This window comes from Lacerta agilis, chromosome Z (assembly GCF_009819535.1).
Source record: "Lacerta agilis isolate rLacAgi1 chromosome Z, rLacAgi1.pri, whole genome shotgun sequence".
Lineage (NCBI taxonomy): Eukaryota > Metazoa > Chordata > Lepidosauria > Squamata > Lacertidae > Lacerta > Lacerta agilis.
This window is the reverse complement of record NC_046331.1, coordinates 36945393-36965655: the sequence shown is the minus strand read 5'-3', so window position 1 is coordinate 36965655 and position 20263 is coordinate 36945393. Positions and strand designations below refer to the sequence as shown.

Sequence of the window (20263 nt, the reverse complement as noted above, 5' to 3'; positions counted from 1 at the left end):
ATCAATCTTATCTCCTTAAAGGCATGCAACAATATTGCATTTTATTCAAGTTGGCACCCCTATCACCCAATAAAATAAACACCCTCCTCAACCACACTATCTGCATCTTAATCCAGGAGCAAATAGGGGCAGAGGGAGCTGCCTTGTACCTCAGACCATTGGTCCATCTACCTCAGTGCCAGGGGTGCCATCTCACTCTCAGGGTTGTGGGTGCCTGCCGCCGTAACATGGGCATGTGATGCCACACGCCTGCACTTAGAAGAGAAGGGGGACTCCTCTTCTCCTCCTCTCCACAGCCAGTGAGACACCCTTTTCCACAGGGGGGGGCAGACTCTGCCTCCACGTCCAAGCCCACCTCTGCAAAGGGTGACTCGCTGGCTGGCTGTGGCAGGTGGAACTTCTCTCCACTGCTTCTCTCTCAGAGGCAACGCCGCAGAGGTTGGCTGGCTGTGTCTCTCCAGCTTTGCCCATTGACTTTGTGGGTGCCCAGCCCCCACAATTATATTACTGTGGGTGCCCAAGCACCCACGGCCTCCTGGAGTTGGCTCCTGTGGCCTGCACTGACTGGCAGTGGCTCTCCAGAGTTTCAAAGAGAGATTTCTCCCAACCCTGTCTAGAGATTATTGAACCTGGGACCTTCTCCATGCAAAGCAGATGCTCGACTTTTGAGCTACAGCACCTTTACAAAGTACCAGATGGGCAGCCGATCAAGTCCAGCATCCTTTTCTGTATGCCTGGATAGAGAGCCTTACTGCCCTCTACTCTGTGTTTGTGGGATCAGCATAATTACTGCTTCTTCTTCATACAGGATACCTCTTACCTCCCTGGGAAGTCAACAGCGTTTTGTCTTCTCTTGTCTTGCAGGCCTGATACTCTTATTTTACCTCGTTTTGTACTTGTTCCTGGCTGGGATGTTTGCATTTTGCATGTATATGATGTTAATGACTCTGAGCCCCTATACACCGAAGCACAGGGACAGAGTTGCTCCACCAGGTAAATGATATACCTGAACTCAGATCACTGTAGCTCAGTTGCCTCTGAGCACAGCTTGCTAGGCTCATGGGATTTGTATCAACCCTACATATGTTGTTGTTGGTGGTGGTGATGCACCATGTATATCCCAGGCACATGAGACCACCACCTTGCTGAAGCCAGGCAGATCTGGGACTGCCCAATGCCTGGATGTGGGGGGGGGTGACTACCTAGGGACCACCACATTGGATTCTATACCAGAAGAAAGGTGTGGGGTGTTCATGTTAGAAAGGAAGGCCCCATCTCCACTTTGCATTAAAAGCAGTATCATACCACTTTGACAGTCATGGCTTCCCCCAAAGAATCCTGGGGATTTTAGTGTGTTAACTGTTCTGGAAGTATGTAGGAGACAAATCCCTGTTTCTAGGAAGAAGGGTTGACTGTTAAACCCCGCTGGGGATTGCAACTGAGAGTTGTTTGGAGGCCCTATTCCCCTCTCAGTACCAACAGAAAGCCTAGCATCTGGTTTTGGGCTAGTGTTACAGATCAGCATCCTTGGATAGTTTCTAAGGGCCTGCCTCCTGGGGTGGGGGTGGGGCCATTTCACATTTGTCCCCTGACCCTCTACTGCTGTTCTGCATGGGGTTGTGCCTCTGAATACCAGTTCCTGGGGAACATGGTTGGGAAGAGTGTGGTGCTCTCAGGTCTGGCTTGTGGGTTTCCCAGGGACATCTGGTGGCCACTGTGAGAACAGGATGCTGGCACAGATGGGCCTTTGGCACTTCTTGCGTTCTTTTGAGATGAGGAGCTATAGCACACCCACTGCAACCTGCTGCCCAAATGGGCAAGGCAGGGGGGTGGCCGCAGGTCCTTGCTGCCATTGTTACCCCCTTGCTTCCTCTGGTGCTTGAGCAATGAACAGCTATGGAAGAAGGAGCAGCATCCTGCTCTCTCGCTCTGGATGGTGGGTTCAGTTGAGAGAGCAAAGGGAGGAGGAAAGAGGGAGGAACCACCACAACTATAGGAAGCAGTGCTATAGAGAATGGGCACCAAAGGGCAGGGAAAGCCCATCAAGGAACTTCTTGCCAACCTCTGTTCAATTAAAAAAAGCTCTGTTGTGGATTCACACTTCCATTTTCTGGCTTTTTCTGTTGCAGGAGTTATGATTAGACCACACATTAGCAGCTCAGTCAACATTGGTTTCAAATCCACTGACCCCAAATCGTGGCAGGAATATGTGGATGACCTGAATGCATTCTTACAAGGTGGGCTTTCTGTTTTTTTTTTTTTTTAATATTACACCCTGCCCCACCTTAGCTACATATAAATTAGCCAAAAAAAAATATTCAATGTTTTTTATTAAAAGATTTTCCATAAGTAACAAAAGTACATTCAGTGTCTCTGTTCATACAGGTCAATTACAGTCAGTTTGAGACATTTTTGTTGCAGGCAATATGGGGTTGAGGGGGAAAGAGAAGTGGGGATAGAGAGAGAGGAGAAAATAGAAAAAGAGGGGAAAGGGGGAGGAAGAGGATAAATTAGCCAATCTGAGGGAAGAAGAATCAGTAATGACATTCAAGTCATGTGACTCAGCCAACGTGTAGGAATCTTATGTACCCACTGGCCCTGCCTACCACTGGCATGTGGACCTTGAAGCAGAGGCAGATTTAGGGGAACACAACTGGTTCACCCACACTGGATAGCAAGCCAATAGGGCCCCACAGGGGACGCTGCAACAACAAAGCCACTTCCGCTCATGAGCAGGAGGTGGCGTTGCAGGCGTCACGCACTGAGCACGCGTGCAGGGGCTGATACACAGCCCCTGCATGATCGGCCGGCCGGATACCCGCCGCTCAACCCCGCAGGCCGACCAATCCGGTCGGCGGAGGGGCGGGACCGACAGCCTCTTTAAATGGGAGACGGCAGGAATCCTTCCCCCTCTCCTTCTCTGCCCCCCAGCTTCACCGGTTTTACCACCCACCCACCCTTTAGGTTAGTTCTTGACCTTGCTATGGACCTTGGTTGGTCACCCCAGTTGGCTGGGGGGCCTGGTAGGACTTTTTCCCATTTGGGCTAGCCAAATCGGGTTTTTTCACCTACCTCGTAGCAATTCGTCACAACTTTGGTTTGGCGGTTAGGCATTGGACAACATAAATAGAGGTGGGAAGGAGAGGTAGCGCAATCACCTGCCCCTCATTGGAAGGGTATTCCGTAAAGGATTCCGGGGGCGTGGCCCTGTCTGAAGTCTAGGGAGGTTAGGGCCTAAGGCATGCCCCAACGGTGATCACAAGGGGAGTTCCACTTGGTAAGCATCAGTTGGGCTCTCCTTGGTGGTTAATCCTTCACAGACTTCCAGGTTGGGGTCAGATATAGTGGTTAGGGTCCAATGCCTAAGCCAATACCGCTCAACATCCGTAACCAATAAAGTTGTGGCCTTTACGCCCATTTAATTCGATACCAATGTCTCGTGTGTCATTATTCTTCATGGGAGGGAGGGACATTGCCACGCAATGTAGGACGGAAGGCGAGAAGCAGGGGGTGCTGAATTTTGGCAGTGCACAGGGTGCTGCTGAATTTTGAAATCCCAAAGTTCGTAACTACTTGGAAGGATAACCAAGTGAAATGTGGAGCCCTTTGGACCTTTCCGCCTCCTGTAGCAAGAGAAAATGTTGCAGTGAAAGACATACGGAATATTAACGTTCTCTGTATTATTACCTTTAGATTATGATGACAAAGTTCAGGAACGCAAGAACATTAAATGCAATGCAGGCAATTATTTCATCCAAGATGGTGAAGAAAGTGCCCTGAGAAAAGCTTGCCAATTCAAGCGATCCGAATTAAATGCTTGTTCTGGGATAGATGATCCATCGTTTGGGTATTCAACAGGACAACCTTGCATCTTGCTGAAGATGAATAGAGTATGTTCCCTGGCTTACTTTATATTTCATTTTATGTATCCTGGAATGGGAGAGGTGTATGCTCACATACATGTGGTTAATGAAGAAACACAAGAATTGCCTTGCTGGTCAGAAAAATAAGTCTTTTGAACTGGCATGCTGTTTGCAGTGGTGACCAATTTTTGTGCACCCTTGGGAAGTCTGCAGATCAAGATGACAGCTGCCTCCTAGAATATGCATGTTTCTGACTATGCAGGTTTCATTTAACTCTCGTAGTTCATGGCTGTGTTAGTGCACTATCCTATTAGTGTGGGGATGGGGATCCTGTGGCTATCTAGATGATTCTGGACTACAGCTTCCATCATTCTTGACCATTGGCCATGCTGATTGGGACTGATGGGAGTTGGAGTTAACTAATGACACTATTGGTTCTCTACCCCCACCCCTCTTAGTGGTTAAAAACAACTGTTGTCTCATATCTGCTTATTCGCTTTGAATCATAGCACAGTAAATTTGTGTGAGAGGTGCAACATATTTCATTTAAAATGCTTTTGATTTTTGGTAAGAAGTGAAGAGAAGGAACATTACTCTTTGCTGGGCTCCTGTTTTATTACATTGATTTAAATGAATGTACACTGTGTGATCCTGACACATAGTGGTGACTAATGTTGCTTTCATAAGCTAGCCTGTTCTGGACATTTTACTGAAATCATTGGATTTGCTTCCCAGTAAATGCACTTTGGGGGAGGGCATTAGGCTGTTCTCAAAACTGGCGGTGTGGTTGGAGGGAAAACCCCAAGTCATGGATCTACATCACAATTTGTTGCAGGGAATTTAAAAAGAAAGAAATATTTTTAGTCGCACGTTTCTGATGAACAGATTTTTTAAATCAAATCACCAGCTGATTAAAATGTGTTATACTGGGTGTTATACTAGGGCTGTTACTTCACTGAATGCACACTAGGATTCTCAGGTTCCTGTGTGTTGTATTGACTGCTCAGTAGCCAAAAAATACTTCTTGGTTTGCATATAATGCTAAACCATGACTACCAGTAAGTGTTACGTATAAACTCTACCTAGCAGCTTAACTATGGTTTGTTTTCTAACAAACCACAATCTAATACCATGGTTTGTTGATAGCTAAGAAACCTTGGTTTGTTATAACTATGGCTTGGCATTTTGTGTAAACCCTGCACCCTTCCTTAACCATGATTTATTTGCCCACACGGTTCCAGATGGTCACTAAACTACAAGGTGAAAACAACCGGAAAACATACAATACATTAGAGAAAAGGCCCATCCTTTGTTTTATTGTCTGGGAGACAACTCATGGTTTGCGAAACAAACCATCAAATACTTTATGTGTGAACCAAGGCAATGTATTACAGCTGTGTATCCTCCTGTGCTTTGCAGACCTGCTGGAACCATATAGCAAAATAGGACTTCATCTTAATCATAGGCTACCTTTTTGTTTTTAATTCAAAGATAATTAAAAATACTCTCTTTTGTCATAGATTGTAGGTTATAAGCCTGGTTATGGGACTCCAGTGACTGTGAGCTGCAATGTACACGTGAGTCTTTTCCGCCTGATTGTATTGCTTATTGCAGGGCTGGCATTAGCACCATGAATCCATACTGTGTGTATCTTACTCATGCCCCTATTTTTGTTAATGCAGAAAGGTGATGCGGCGGATATCAAGACAGTGAATTTCTACCCATCTTCAACATTTGATCCCATGTACTTCCCTTACTACGGCAAGCACACACATGTAAGTAGAAATGCAGCTGTTGGGCAAGTGTGCCTTTCACTTGCCTGGCTTTAGCAGTTTGCCGGGTAGCAGAGAAGAAGAAGAGCAGTTTTTAAACAGAAGAGGAGAAAGAGGTCCAAAGTAGGCAGTGGGTAATTAGAGTTCTGAGATAGCAGAATGGACTGCACCACTTCAGAATGCAGTGGGTGATGGGTCTCATTTTTTTGATGTTTCCACTTAATGGAAGTCTAGCACAGATTGTTCCTGATGTGCAAGAGACCATTTGGGGGGGGTGCGGGACAGGGGACAGGGATTCTTTATTTAATGTGTGTGTGGGGGAAACATTCAACAGTGGCATACCCACCTGTATTCTGAAATGGCAGAGTTTACAGACGTGTTCTACTGTAAGTCTAGACAAGGTCCTAATCCCCTGCAGCTGAATGTGTAAACTGACCCCATTGTGACACATTGTAGTTGAGAGGATGTGGCAATGTCTCTGTGACTTGAGTGCATGGTAAATATATATAAAAAACTTATAAAGGGGTCAGCGTTCTGGGAAAAACTGGCTTTGGTAATCACACACACCCTTGAACCCAATATGCGATTTTTGCATTAGGTGCAGTTCCCAGAACGTAATCCCCATGTAAGTTGTGGGCTTATTGTAAAGTTGGGTATCTTAAGGAGGGTGTAGGGCAGGGCAGGTGACACCTACACCTTTGTCCTCCAGCACCTCACTGCTCTTTGCCATTTTCCAGCATCTGTCACCTGATTCATATGCCTCCCTGTGTCTAACATTGGGACAGGCCGTGCCAGTATATGCAATGAAGTATCTAATGCACTCATTCCTTTAGTGCAAGGATGTATACTTACACAATGGAACTTTCTTCCTTCTCCCCACCCCCTAAACACCCCACACCACCCCCAGATCTGCTTCATTCTATTGCACAAGGGTAAATCGTTTGTGCTAATACTGGTACTGTAGATTGAATGCATTAGATTCCACTCTGTGTATACCTTGGAAGTCGAATGGAATCTGTTCCGGAAGTCCGTTTGACTTCCAAAACGTTCAGAAACCAAAGCGCAGCTTCTGATTGGCTGCAGGAAGTTCCTGCAGCCAATTGGAAGCCGCAGAAGCTCCGTCGGACATTCGGCTTCCAAAAATAGTTTGCAAACTGGAACAGTCACTTCTGGGTTTGCAGTGTTCGGGAGCAAAAATGTTTGAGAACTAAGTTGTTTGAAAACCAACTTTTCTGTACTGGCATCTGGCTCAGGTGACATATATATTGGATTCAAGCCACAGAGCACTTCAGCTGACTTGCACCCTGTTTACGTTTTAGTCCAATCATTCCCCACTGAGCTATTCTGAGCCATCACTGGACATTCTTATTTCACTTACCTGCTTATATTTTCCCCCCAGGTAAATTATACACAACCATTGGTGGGCATTCATTTTTCGGACGTGACAAAGAACAAAGAGATAAATGTTCAGTGCCAACTGAACGGCAAGGGCATCATCAACCACTTCAACAATGACCGGTTTCTGGGGCGAGTAATCTTCCTACTGAAAATCACAACATAGACCAGAGAAGCATTTGCTATCACTCTTCCAATGGCAAGAAAATCTTTCTCACCATGGAGGAGGGGGCAAAAGAAGAAATAAGCCATTCACACACACTAGGAAAATTCAAACCTGATTTGGGGGGGTTATTTGGCTTTCATAGCAAACAAAAAGAAATAGGGATAACTCAAATCTAAATCTAGATGACATATTTTAAAACATCCATCGTACGAGCAAATGAACACATGTCATGTTAGAAAACTTTTATTAAAACATAAACACAATGTATTTATATTAGATTTTTCACTGGCACATCAACAAGTGTGGTATTTGGTATCAAGCAGGCAATTTGGACTATAAAAGGAACCATTGCTATTGTCACTCACCCCCACCCTCACTGGGCCCAGGCAGATGCAAATCAGCTGCTCATCAATTAACACAACACCCCAAGGTTAATATGTTGTATGTGCACTTGAACTTGAGCAAGGGAGTCTGGAGATTATATAAACCCCGGAAATCTCCTCTCTGGATAGTTGTGTGTGTGTGTTAGATTATTAAAAAGGAACCTGCTCCAAGACTTGCTGCTCAAATGGAATATTCCATGTCCACATTTCCTCTGTTTGAGGCAGGCAGTTCGCAGACACACCAATTTAGAAGTTAGAAAGCATAAATGTCATGTTGATGACTATTGGCCTATACTGAGACCTCCTGGCTCTGATCTAGAACAAGGGAAATACAGCATGTTGGTTGCCTTTTGCTTTTCAAGTTCAGTTCTAAGTGGTGGCAATGACCTCTAAACAGCCCTGGGCCCACCCTAGCCAAGAGACCATTTCCACCCCTACATTTGCCTATAGAGAGAATGCTTTTAGCTTACTGTCTATGTGCACTGTAAACACAAAGTGTACATAGAAATAAATTATCTGGGTCTGCCCCTAGGCACTGGTGTTCCCGTCCTCTGACAGCTCATTGTAGCCCAAGACAACATGCTTTCTGTTAGTGCTGTAACCCTGATTTTTTAAAATCCATTTTGGCTGTGAGCAGCAAGGGCCAGGGCCAGGTGTGGGGTTTAATCAGTGTAACCGGGACTTTTGTTATGAATGTATTTTCACTTGGACCCCACACTCTTTGGACAGGGTGGACTATAAATCAAAATGAATTAGTAAAAATATTCATAATGTGCACTGACCCCGTTTGTCTCTTTATTTTGTGCAGCATTTCAGACTGGGAGACTAAGGGTGGGGGAGAGTTGCCATCAGAACAGGCATCAAAGGTTGGTGTGGGAATGGGCTGTGTTAACATGCAAGCACAACACTTAACCTGAACTTGGAAAAGCTCATTAAAAGTTACACGTTTGTGCTCCAAGAATTATTTAACACAAAGTCGGGTTAGACAACCATGGTTGACTTTATTGTTTGGCACAGACATACGTCCATCTTCGTTATCACTTGTCATACATACCATGACAATATTTAAAGTACTGGCTTGTTTTTAACACCAGAAGAAACCTAAAGTAGCTTTTGACAATTCAAAATACCATTGAGGGGATATGCCATGCCTTCATGTTAAGTCATAGGGAAATTCAATTGAGTTGAGCAGAGTGCGCTCACTGCACAATCCAGTTTGGGTACCTCCTCATGAAGAAAATGGGCTAGGGTTGGCTGCTGTGCGAAGCAGCAGGGGCAGACTTTGGTAATCTTTCATAATATGGTGCCCTGTGCAAGGCCAAAATCTGGCGTCTCCAAAAGGGTATTCTCTATTTTGTACCCCCTCAGCTCTGTGCCCTGCATGGAGGAACTACCCACACCACCCTAAATCCCTCACTGAAAACACTTGTGTGAGAGCCCCAGTCACCAGAAAGAAAACTGTGCAATGGAAATGGCATCATGAAGAAGGGGGTAAAGTAGTGAGTCAGTAAATGAAAGAATGAACACAGCATAGCAAGAGCCTGTGTCCTTTCAGGTCACTGCATAGCCTGCTTCTCCTTCCTATCCCTCACATTCATCTGGACGCGAAAGTACATACCCATTCACTTCTGTCAGCAATGGGAAACCTGCAGCCCATGAGCTTAATCTGGTCTGTCAGGCCAACCCATATGGCCTGTGAGACAATTTTGGCTCAAGCCACACATACACCCCAAACTTGATTAAAAAAAATAAAATAATAATAAAAAAATCCTTCCAGTAGCACCTTAGAGACCAACTAAGTTTGTTCTTGGTATGAGCTTTCGTGTGAGCTATCTTTAGCCATCTCACCCCTTGCTTTTTCCAGTAAGACCAATTGCAGTCGTTAAGTCATCAACAGGTTTTCCACACCTATCAGCCAATCACCCATTCCCACCACCCTTCTGAGTAATACCCCTCCCCACTCTCTCACTATACTTTTGTTTCAGTGTATCTGAAGAAGTGTGCATGCACACGAAAGCTCATACCAAGAACACACTTAGTTGGTCTCTAAGGTGTTACTGGAAGGAATTTTTGAATGTATTTATTTATTAATTTTTTTTATTTTGTTTTGACTATGGCAGACCAACACGACTACCTACCTGTAACCCAAAATTGATGTTGTGTAAAGTCGGGTTTGCAAGCACCGCTGTGACTGTTGAGTGCTTGCATCACAATCAGATGATGTCTGGCACTTGCAAAGTGCTGTGTCTTTGTCCATGTGGTATTATTTCAAATTGTGCAAGGAAAAGAAAACATGTCAGGTGATTGACTCACACCCACTTGTCAAATTTGGCCCAAGGAGTGTAGTGGGAGGAGGTAAAGATTTGGCCTGCCAGCCAGATGCATTTCCCCATTCCTGGCTTAGGTAACTAGCCAGGGCAACAACAAATGGATCAGCTCCCTCGGCAAATCCACCTGCAAGGACAGCTTCAGGCATATACATTCCAGGTCTTCTTTTGGGATACAGGAGAGCAGCTGACAGTCATATGGTACCACCCACAGCACCTTGCACTTCCGCCTGATTTTATTATTGTGAACTGCGAGTATCCTTGGGAATGAAAAATGACATACCAGTATGATAAATCAAGTTGTATTTACATTTGAAGGAGACTCTTCACATTACCTTAAGCCTGGGATGAGGACAGTGTGACTGACCGAATGCTGGTTGACTCCAATCCCCACCAAACAAGGCCAATGGTGGGGGTTGATGGGAGTTTTATTCCAGCAGGGCTACAGATTCTTCCCCCACCCTATGGCATAGTGAAATGCCTACAAAAATAACCATCTGTGATGGGATCTCTTTAGCCATGCAACCAAGATTCTTCAGGCATACATGTTTGGTGACTATCCTATGTTTTATGTGTCTTATGCAAACCTACTTATAAGTAAGTCTCATTGGCCTCAACAAGACTTACCTGCTTATGCATCTCCAGAATGAGCAGCAAACTTCCATGGGTGTTCACATTTTGACTGTAATGGGTAGTTCCCTGGTAGCTGTAAATGAAATATTTTGGACCTACCCAAAGCTAAGCTTCTGTGCTGTAAGTACCTGTCCAGTAAGCTTGTTTGACCTTTTCATTCTCTTTGAACAGGCATGTCTCCTTCCACGCAGCTTTGGTGTCAGAAGTAGTTTGATGTGTGGGGTGATGTGGTTAAGGGGTGAAGCTCTTGCTCCAGAAATTCAAGTCCAAAGCTCCTGTGGGTGCATGGCAATTTGGGCCTTGTGCAAACTACTGTATCAGGACTTGGGAACTTGTGGCCTTCCTTATGTTGCTGGACTACAACTCCCAGCATCCCAAATCACTGGCCAACAGTTGGCCCAATAGCAGCTGGAGGTTCCCAGTACCTGGAGAACACATGGGGAAGAGCCTTACTTAGCCCAGCGGTAGAGCATCTGCTTTGCTTGCAGAAGCTACCAGCATCTCGAGGTAGGTTCTGGGAGAAACCCAGGAGAACTGTTGCCAGTCAGACAATACAGGATAGAATTTTGAGCTGTCTCAGTATAAGGCAGCTTCCTATGTTCCTACTTTGCTAGATGACCAAATAGCATTGCTATAAAGCAGCTGATTTACTTTCAGATTAACTGGTCCTTGAGACATAACCTCCCTGCTGCAGAAAAACAGTAGCAGTTGAACCCCACACGCCGAGAGGCTGCGGGTGATAGCCGCCCAGGTGAGCAGAAACCTCTGGGGAGGGGAGGGGGGACAAGATGTGGGGAGACCCCCTTCCCGAGCCGCTCGCACCCAGCTCAGTTTTGCGGGTGGAGTCCCAGGAAAGGAGTCATGCTAGCCAGCTTAGTCCTTTGAATCTGGAAAGACTCAGGTCCATCCAAGCTCCTTCTTCTCAGGAGTACGGCTCACGGATATCACTGGTCCGTTCTGCCTGGTAAGGATTTGCAACTCCAAATACATACTTTTTTCCTGGATTGTTCAGACACTTGGGGGGGGGGTGTCACGATTTCTACATCACTGGTAGATCATTTATACACCACAGCCAAGCTTACCTCTGAGTAAAGTGGTGCTAAAAAGCCCACCACCCATTGCCAAATTTGAAGCAATAAATGGTGGGCTTTTTAGCACCACCTTACTCAGAATTAAGCTTGGTGGCTGCAAAATTAAGAGGGTTTTAAGGGGCGGGAAATGAGTTGATGAGCTCTCCCCAGCCCAGGAGAAAAAGTAGCAATGCAATGCTGTCCCTTCCACAAGACGGAGCTTGCATGCTGCAAAGGGTTTTGCAGCAAAAGAGCAGAGATGCATGCTTGCTTTTGCAGCAAAGTGCAAAGGGTTCACGTTGTGCATCAGAAATGTGCAAAGGAGGCTTGCACACACCAGTTGCAACCCTGCACGTGCAGCTCCTTCGGAGTGCACGCTCCTGGAAGCAAAGGGAAGCTATTGTTGCCCCCTCCCTCCCGCCCTGTAAATTTTGCAGGCATGGGGTGCTAAAAGGTTGGAAGTGCCCTACCGCCCCATGCTAGAGTCCCGGTCTGCCCATGGCTGGGTGCCTGCACTCCGATCCTCTGGCAGGAGCTGGCTGGGCCTTGCACATGGGAGCCCCGGGAGCAGGTGGGGGCGGAGCTGGCGCCTTCGGGTCTCCGCTTCCCTCCTTGCAACGGGCGTCCTCGGCCGAACTTCTGCTCCTTGCGCAAGGAAGGTTGCGCGCACAAGAGCAGCCGCTGGGCATCAGGGGCACCCCAGGGCCTCGACGTCTCTGGTTAAAACTGGCCATGCAGTTGAACTCCACACGCCGAGAGGCTGCGGGTGGCAGCTGCCCAGGTGAGCAGAAACCTCCGGGGGGGAGGGGGGACAAGATGCGGGGAGACCCCCTTCCTGAGCCACTTGCGCCCAGCTCAGTTTTGTGGGTGGAGTCCCAGGAAGGGGGTCTCCCCGCATCTTATTCCCCCCCCCCCGGAGGTTTATGCTCACCTAGGCGGCTATCACCCGCAGCCTCTCGGCGTGTGGAGTTCAACTGCTACTGTTTTTCTGCAGGGCAGGGTTATGTCTCAAGGACCAGTTAATCTGTATGGCCAGTTTTAACCAGCGGCGTCGAGACCCTGGGGCGCCCCTGATGCCCAGCGGCTGTTTTTTTTGGGGGGTGTCACGATTTCTACATCACTGGTAGATCATTTATACATCACAGCCAGAGCCGGTGCTGCTGGTCAGTGTAGACAGTATCAGGCAGTGCTTTTTCTGGGGGTACGCAGGGGTACACATACCCCTAAACATTTTGTGAATCTAAGTTTGGCCTCATTGAGGGGCAGTATTTCAATAGGAGTAGGAAAATGAGAGAACCCCAAAACATTTTTTAGGGAAAAAAGCACTGGTATAAGGCCAGATCAGGGTGGTTCAATGCATAGCCTGAGGGCTGCATGTAGCCCTTGGGAGCTTTTTGGGTGACCCTCAGCAACATTTGAAACCTCATTCCCAGCCCTCCTGCTGCCTTCCCAAAGCTTGGTAACTGAGGCACTGGGCTTAGGGAAGGAGGCTTGAGGGCTCTGACAGGGTCCTAGAGTCCTTCATCCTCCTTCTCAAAGCCTATTTAGCACTTTCACAGCTTTGAGAAGAAGGTGGGAGGACTCTGGGACCTGCCCAAAGCCCAGCCCCTTGTTTATCTGGCTTTGGGAAGGCAGCATGAAGGCTGCGTGCATGTGTCAAATTTTAGCCTCACTCTCCTTCCTGTGCAAGGCAGTGTGCAGCCCGTGGGTTCCATGTCGTAAAACTCTTGCGGCCCACTTGGCATGAAAAGTTGTACCACCCTGAGCTAGATAAACCCATGGTCTTACTTGGTATAAGGAAACTTCCTATGGCATTTGCTGCTGCTCCCTAAAGCTGCAAACACCCCCTGAAAGCTTGCTATCTGTTTCAATACCCACACAATAACTAGAGTCCAGAAAATGCAAATCGGAAGCGTAAGCTGAAGAGGGATGAGATTTGTTTCCAACACTTCTTTCTTCAGAAAACCATCAGTCTTGTTTTCAAGTGGTGAAGAAGGGGGAGTCCAAAAAAAAAAAGATTCTCAAAGTAGGCAGCAGCCTCAGTCAGCAGTTCCTACCTCCTGTTGTTTGCACAAATTATGTTTACCTTGCTTGTGTGTGTTTTCCTTCTTCTTTTCTTTTACTGTAAAAAAACCATGAGCTCGAAAGTCTATTAAGGGTACGGGGCGAGCGGGAACAGAAAGAAAAGTGCAGCAGAAGCAGAAGCACATCACAGGGTTATACAGCTTGGTAGCCACTGGCACTTTTCCGCCTTCCGATCATATAAAAGACAAAGACAAAAACGATAAGGAGTCCGATGACCACACCCACCACAATGGGGATGATAAAGAGGAAATCAGAACTGGCACACTCTTCAGCTGTAGGAAGACAAGATTAAAAAGAGAGGAGGGAAAGGGAGGACAGAGGGAGGGACATGAAGTTAGTGAAGAGAGCAAGCATCTGAGCACAAATTAGGAAAACACAAGTGACGTATTTGCAACTCTTGTTTCCTAACCTAGGCCCCCATCTACACTACACATTTAAAGCGGCATCCTGTTAGTTTAAACAGCCATAGAGGCACCCCCCCAAAAAAATAATAATTCTGGGAGCAATAGTTTTTGAAGAGCGTTGAGTCTTTTTAGGATGTCACTAACAGGGGACGCGGGTGGCGCTGTGGGTTAAACCACAGCGCCTAGGGCTTGCCGATCAGAAGGTTGGTGGTTTGAATGGGTGAGCACCCGTTGCTCGGTCCCACCTCCTGCCCTCCTAGCAGTTCGAAAGTATGTCAAAGTGCAGGTAGATAAATAGGTATCGCTCCGGCGGGAAGGTAAACGGTGTTTCCGTGCGCTGCTCTGGTTCGCCAGCTGCTGCTTTGTCATGCTGGCCACATGAGCCGGAAGTTGTACACCGGCTCCCTCGGCCAGTAACACCAGGTGAGCGTGGTCAGGGGTCCCTTTACCTTTACTATTCCCCCTTACAGGCCTACAATAAGCAGAGTAGTTTAACAGTCAAAAGACTTCCTACGAGGGAAATCTGCAAATTCTGGCTGAGAGGAATAGGTAAAGGTAAAGGGACCCCTGACCATTAGGTCCAGTCGCGGGCAACTGAGGTTGTGGCACTCAGGGAGCCGGTGTTTGTCCGCAGACAGCTTCTGGGTCATGTGGCCAGCATGACTAAGCCATTTCTGGCGAACCAGAGCAGAGCACAGAAACGCCATTTACCTTCCCGCCGGAGCGGTACCTATTTATCTACTTGCACTTTGACGTGCTTTCAAACTGCTAGGTGGGCAGGAGCAGGGACCGAGCAACGGGAGCTCACCTGTCGTGGGGATTTGAACCGCCAACCTTCTGATCAGAAAGCAATAGGCTCTGTGGTTTAACCCAGTTTAGGGGTCTCCTAACAATTCTCAGCACCTTTAACAAACTACACTTCCCAGGATTCTTGGGGGGAGGGGAGGAAGCCATGCCTGTTTAAAATGGTATGCTGTTGCTTTAAATCTATAGTGCAGGTGGGACTCAAGTTTATGAATTCATTTCTCCGGCCAGCCACCTTTGAAATTTTGGAGCATCTACAGTGCTTGGTGTGTAAAACGGAACCAGTGAAACCTGCGCCGATGTGCCCACTGGCTAGACTCATAGGGATGTCAGGAAAGCCAACAGATGACCTTAAGATTTGTCTGTTTTATTTATTTGTTGCATTTCTAACCCAAGAATCTCAAGGTGGCGCACATCTTTCTCCTTCGTCCCTCCATTTTACCCTCACAACCTCCCAGTGAGAAAAGGTTAAGCTGAGATATGGCGACAGGCCCAAGGCCACCCAGGGAGTTCCATGGCTTGTGTGGGGATTTGAACTCTAGCCTCCAAAGTCCTGGAACAACACACTTAACCACTACAATACAGTGGCTCTAAATATAAATATTTGCCAGTTTTATAGGAAAGCACACAGCTAAAGAAAAGCAAAAAGCAAAGCCCCACACCTGAAGTCTAGATTTAGATTAAATATGTAGTTCAGTCTCTTTTCCTAATCACTCCAGGACACCCCATTGCCTCACTCCTGATAAATAGACTCCAGAGTACTTATCTACTGATACATGAAAGTCACTTTAGCATTGTGATCAGTGAAGTATTAAAGCTCAGCTCTGAATGCTTTTGCAATTAGCCCAGATTTTCTTCACTCTGTTCGCAGTGGCTTCCACGCTCTAGGAGAAGGAGCAGATTTCCTTGTGACTGGGTTTAGGAGCAGAGCTAGCCGTCCTATAAGACAAGAGTGAGGCCGCTGCCTCTACGTATAAATGCAGGGAGTGGGCAGGGCAATGTCTGCCAAGCACTCTCTCAGCCAGGCAGCTGACCTCAGCTGCAATGGAGTACATTCTGCTGCCAGTAGGTAGGATTGAACTGCTTTTGTACATAGAATAGGGAAGAGATGTCACTTTGTTCTTTAGCCACAGGCAGCATATTGTCTTGGACTGGTCCTGGTTAGGAACCGGAGGGTTTCAGCTCCGCTCAGGATCTTAGCATGTTTTAAAAGGGAAATCTCCCCCAACTGTTCATGCATCACTTAGGTTGAAGTCCTACGCATCATTACTAGGAAGTACATCCCCCTGAACTCAGTGGGACTCGTTGAGTAAACATAATTAGAATTGGATTGTGAATTGCTGTTAGATGTTCGGTGATGTGGTGTTGCTTTCAGCATGAGATCAATGACATCCACACCGTTTAGAGAGCATGGCTTCCACCAAAGAATACTGGTAACTGTAGCTTACCTACCCCACAAAGCTACAATTCCCAGTACCCTTAACAGACTACATTTCCCACGATTCATCAGGAGAAGCCATGTGCTTTAGATATACGGTGTAGATGTGACTCAAATATTTTCCGTAAACTGGTCACTGTGCCATCTGGCCAACGGCAAGGAGAAAACACAAGTCTGTGCTACAGAAAGGAGAGTAACTCTCTACATTTATCTGTGAGTTACAATACAGTAAACTGAAGTTTTAGCACCAACCTGCAGAAACAGCAGGAAATACCGTACTGTATTAGGCAAATAGGAATTTTAAAACAGACAGTAAGGAGGCAAAGAGAACAAAATGGTCAATCGTTGGCTGCACGAGGAACAAGCTATTAAATTTTCTCAGCATTTACTTTATTATTATTTTCATTTACATTTCTGTACTGTTCTTCATCCGAAGATGGCAGGGCGGTTTACAATATAAAAACACAAAAAAATGCATACCATAATAACAAAAACGATAAACCCATACACAGTTTAAAAGGTCATACATTGTTTACTAAGAGTCAGCAAGCCGACAGCATAACTTTAAGCATAATGCAATGTTTGGGTTACTGTGCCATCGAAAAACAAGCTGGCTCCTTTTGTACCTTCCTTTCTTTTGGTATATTACCTTTGATCTGTATAGGAATAGACTGAACGGAAAATTCATGGCTAGCTTTATTTCAGAACCCCGCCCACCTGCCCAAGGGCAGGCGGGGATCTCTCTAACCAGAATGGAGTAGAAAATGGGGCGGGGCATATAGAGGGGGCACTGCAGGACTCATATGAGGAACCTTGGCCCTCTATGCTTGCCGGGGCTGATGGGAGTTGCAGTTCAGCAACATCAGCATCCCCAAACCTGCCCCAGAGTCTTCAATCCTTCCTGAAAGGCCATTTTTTAAAAGCATAGCCTTTGGTGAAGAGGCTGCAATTCTAACCTCATGTACCTGGGAGAAAACCGTATTTTACTGGGTAGATACAGTTGGGACTACACCATTAATCCTAATTCCCAATTACAGCAAGGATTACCTTTTTATTTTATTTTTTAGATTGCAAACTCCTTGGGAGCAGGAGCCTATCTATATTGCCCCATATAATTCCATCTGGGGTCAGGTGCATTGGCGACACTTTAAAAGCAGTAATGCAAGATTCAATGTTCATGTAACATTGGTCCAGGGCTTTATGTACAAATTTGGCATCGTTGTTTGCTTTTAAGCAGAGTGCAGTAACAAGCCTAGCATGGGGAAACAGAATATTGTATCATGCAGTGCCTTGGGAGGTTTGCTCAGTAGTTCTCATCAAGTCCCAGCTAATCTCACAACCCCAGCAGCTGTCCCTATTTTGCTGTTCTCTGCAGTCAGATGTGCAGGAAAAGGTGGAGGGAATAATATACCTGTCTAGTTGTGATGAAACAACCTTGCAAATAGCCACTAGCCCATGATGGGTCGAAGTTTCCACCAGGAGGCCAGGTAGCAAATCTCAATGGAAGTTACTTCATTTTAAGTACCGTATTTTTCGCTCCATAGAATGCACCGGACCATAGGGCGCACCTCATTTTTAGAGGAGGAAACAAGGAAAAAAAATATTTTTCTGGTTTTCCTCCTCTAAAAGCCCTTTTTTATGTGTGGTTTTTTTTTTTTTTTTTTTTGAGGATCAGCTAAAAGTTTTGCAGCTTTTTTGCAAAGGGAAAAGCCCTGGCTTTTTTGAGGATCAGCTAAAAGTTTTGCAGCTGTTTTTGCAAAGGCAAAAGGCTTTTTTTAGGATCAGCTAAAAGTTTTGCAGCTTTTTTTGCAAAGGGAAAAGCTCTGGTTTTTTTTCCCGAGGATCAGCTAAAGGTTTTGCAGCTTTTTTGCAAAGGGGGAAAAGCAAAGCTCCTTTTGCAAAGGGGGAAAAGCAAAGAGGAAAAGCCCCATTTTTATGAGGTTTAACTCACATTTCTGAAAAATCTTAAGGAAAGGGAGCCATTTCTACAGTTTCCAGACAGATAATCTAATCAGCCAGTCACATGTCCTGGGGAAACAAACAACCTCCCTCTGCAGCACATTCAACAAAGGAGGGCGGGGCTGAGAGGGAGCCAGGACTCTTATCTCTCTCCCGATCTCTTGCTGATCAGCTGCTGAGCGGGGTCCTTTCAACACTCCCATTTCTCTTTGTAAAATAAAAAGCATGATCCTCTTTTGGCCCCTGGGCAATTCAGCTCCAGGGACCACCATTCGCTCCAAAAGACGCACAGGCATTTCCCCTTACTTTTTAGGAGGGAAAAAGTGCGTCTTATGGAGCAAAAAATACGGTAATTAATCCATGCAAGAGATATACTAACACAGGTACTGGTACATGGCAGCAAAATAGCTAGTCTGGTTTGGGGTTAGTTAATTTAATTAAAAAAAATAAATTGGCCAGGCTGTATTGACTCACCCCCAAAGGTCTAAACTCTGTAACTTGCTTAATTTGCAAAATCCCAGCATCATCCCAGCCTCAAAAAAGTCTGATGCTGGTGCCTTGAAATTGCGAACTGACCTCTAGCCTGAGCCAGGAAGTTCCCTTATCTCTACACAAACAAGACAGGAGAAAAATGGCATCTCAAACTCCATCTGTGTATGAACTGGAGGGCTACTACAGCCTGTCATGGTGATGTTTGCCTCAAGGACAGAACAAGATAGAGCATGAGATAGGCTCTGTGCCCTGTTCTCCTTTTGATGAGTTGATGGGAAGGCTAAAATATTATTATGATTACTTATTGCATTACTTCCTTTTTTCAGAGAAGGTGACACCAAGTGACCCAAAAATTAAAACCAAAACATAAAAACCAGAATAAAACTAAAACCGAAACAGCACATCTGCAATATATATAATATGTAAGGTATAAGTAACTCAACACCCCCCCCAATAAAAAGACAAGCAAAAAGAGACCACCGTAGAAATACCCAATACCCTCCACATTTAACGACCAAAAGCTTAGATGAATAGGAATGCCTGATGCCTGAAAATGGATAATACAGTGGTACCTCGGGTTACATATGCTTCAGGTTACATACTCCACTAACCCAGAAATAACGCTTCAGGTTAAGAACTTTGCTTCAGGATAAGAACAGAAATTGTGCTCTGGTGGTGCAGCGGCAGCAGGAGGTCCCATTAGCTAAAGTGGTGCTTCAGGTGAAGAACAGTTTCAGGTTAAGAATGGACCTCCAAAACGAATTAAGTACGTAACCAGAGGTAATGGCATCAGGCATGCCTCATGGGGAAAGCATTCCACAAACAGGGCGCCACCACTGAAAAGGCCTGTACTTGTTTTGCCACTTTCTGCACATGGAGAAGGGCCTCAGATGAAAAATGCAGGCTGTGTGGTGGCTTATGTGGGGAGGGGAGGTAGTCTCTAAGGTATTGGGGGTCAAGAGCTGCATAAGGCTGTATATAGGTTAAAGCCAGCACTTTAGATTGAGCCTGGAAACTAACTGGCAGCCAGCAGAGTTGTTCCAGAATTGGCATCTTATGCTTGGACTGCCTTAAACGGCTGCACAATCTTGCTGCACAATTCTGCACCAGCTGCGGTTCCCAAGCAGTCTTCAAAGGCAGCCCCACATGTAACATGCTTCAGTAATCTAACCTAGAGTTTAACAGCGTGTAGGCAACAGAATGCCAACACTTTATATAGCAAGAGGCTTGGATTTCAGAAGCAGCCTTGGGGAAGATTTTCCAGGAAGCCTCTGGAAGAAGAGCCAGATAATAATCATAAGGCTTCACCCAGCTCCCACGCTGCTTGAATAATAAGGCAAGTCAATTTATTATTGTAACATTTTCAACTTCCAGAATATTACAACATCCTCATAAACATTTTTGTTGTTGTTGCAGGAAGTCTTTACACAAAGTTAGGGATCCTGACTTACTTTCTTTCCACGTGCGGTACT

At 45.9% G+C, this 20263-nt stretch overlaps 1 protein-coding gene across 2 annotated transcripts in view; it reads left to right on the top strand.

The window, feature by feature from the left end:
* Positions 1-8360, top strand: part of ATP1B4 (ATPase Na+/K+ transporting family member beta 4) — a 40064-nt gene extending 31704 nt beyond the window's left edge. For both annotated transcript variants that reach the window (XM_033137965.1, XM_033137964.1), the window contains 6 exons: positions 865-993; positions 2130-2237; positions 3694-3890; positions 5384-5440; positions 5546-5638; positions 7035-8360. In XM_033137965.1, the coding sequence (XP_032993856.1) occupies positions 865-993; positions 2130-2237; positions 3694-3890; positions 5384-5440; positions 5546-5638; positions 7035-7196 (746 nt within the window). In that variant the 3' untranslated portion in view covers positions 7197-8360. The remainder of the gene's footprint in view (positions 1-864; positions 994-2129; positions 2238-3693; positions 3891-5383; positions 5441-5545; positions 5639-7034) is intronic.
* Positions 8361-20263: the final 11903 nt, after the last annotated feature.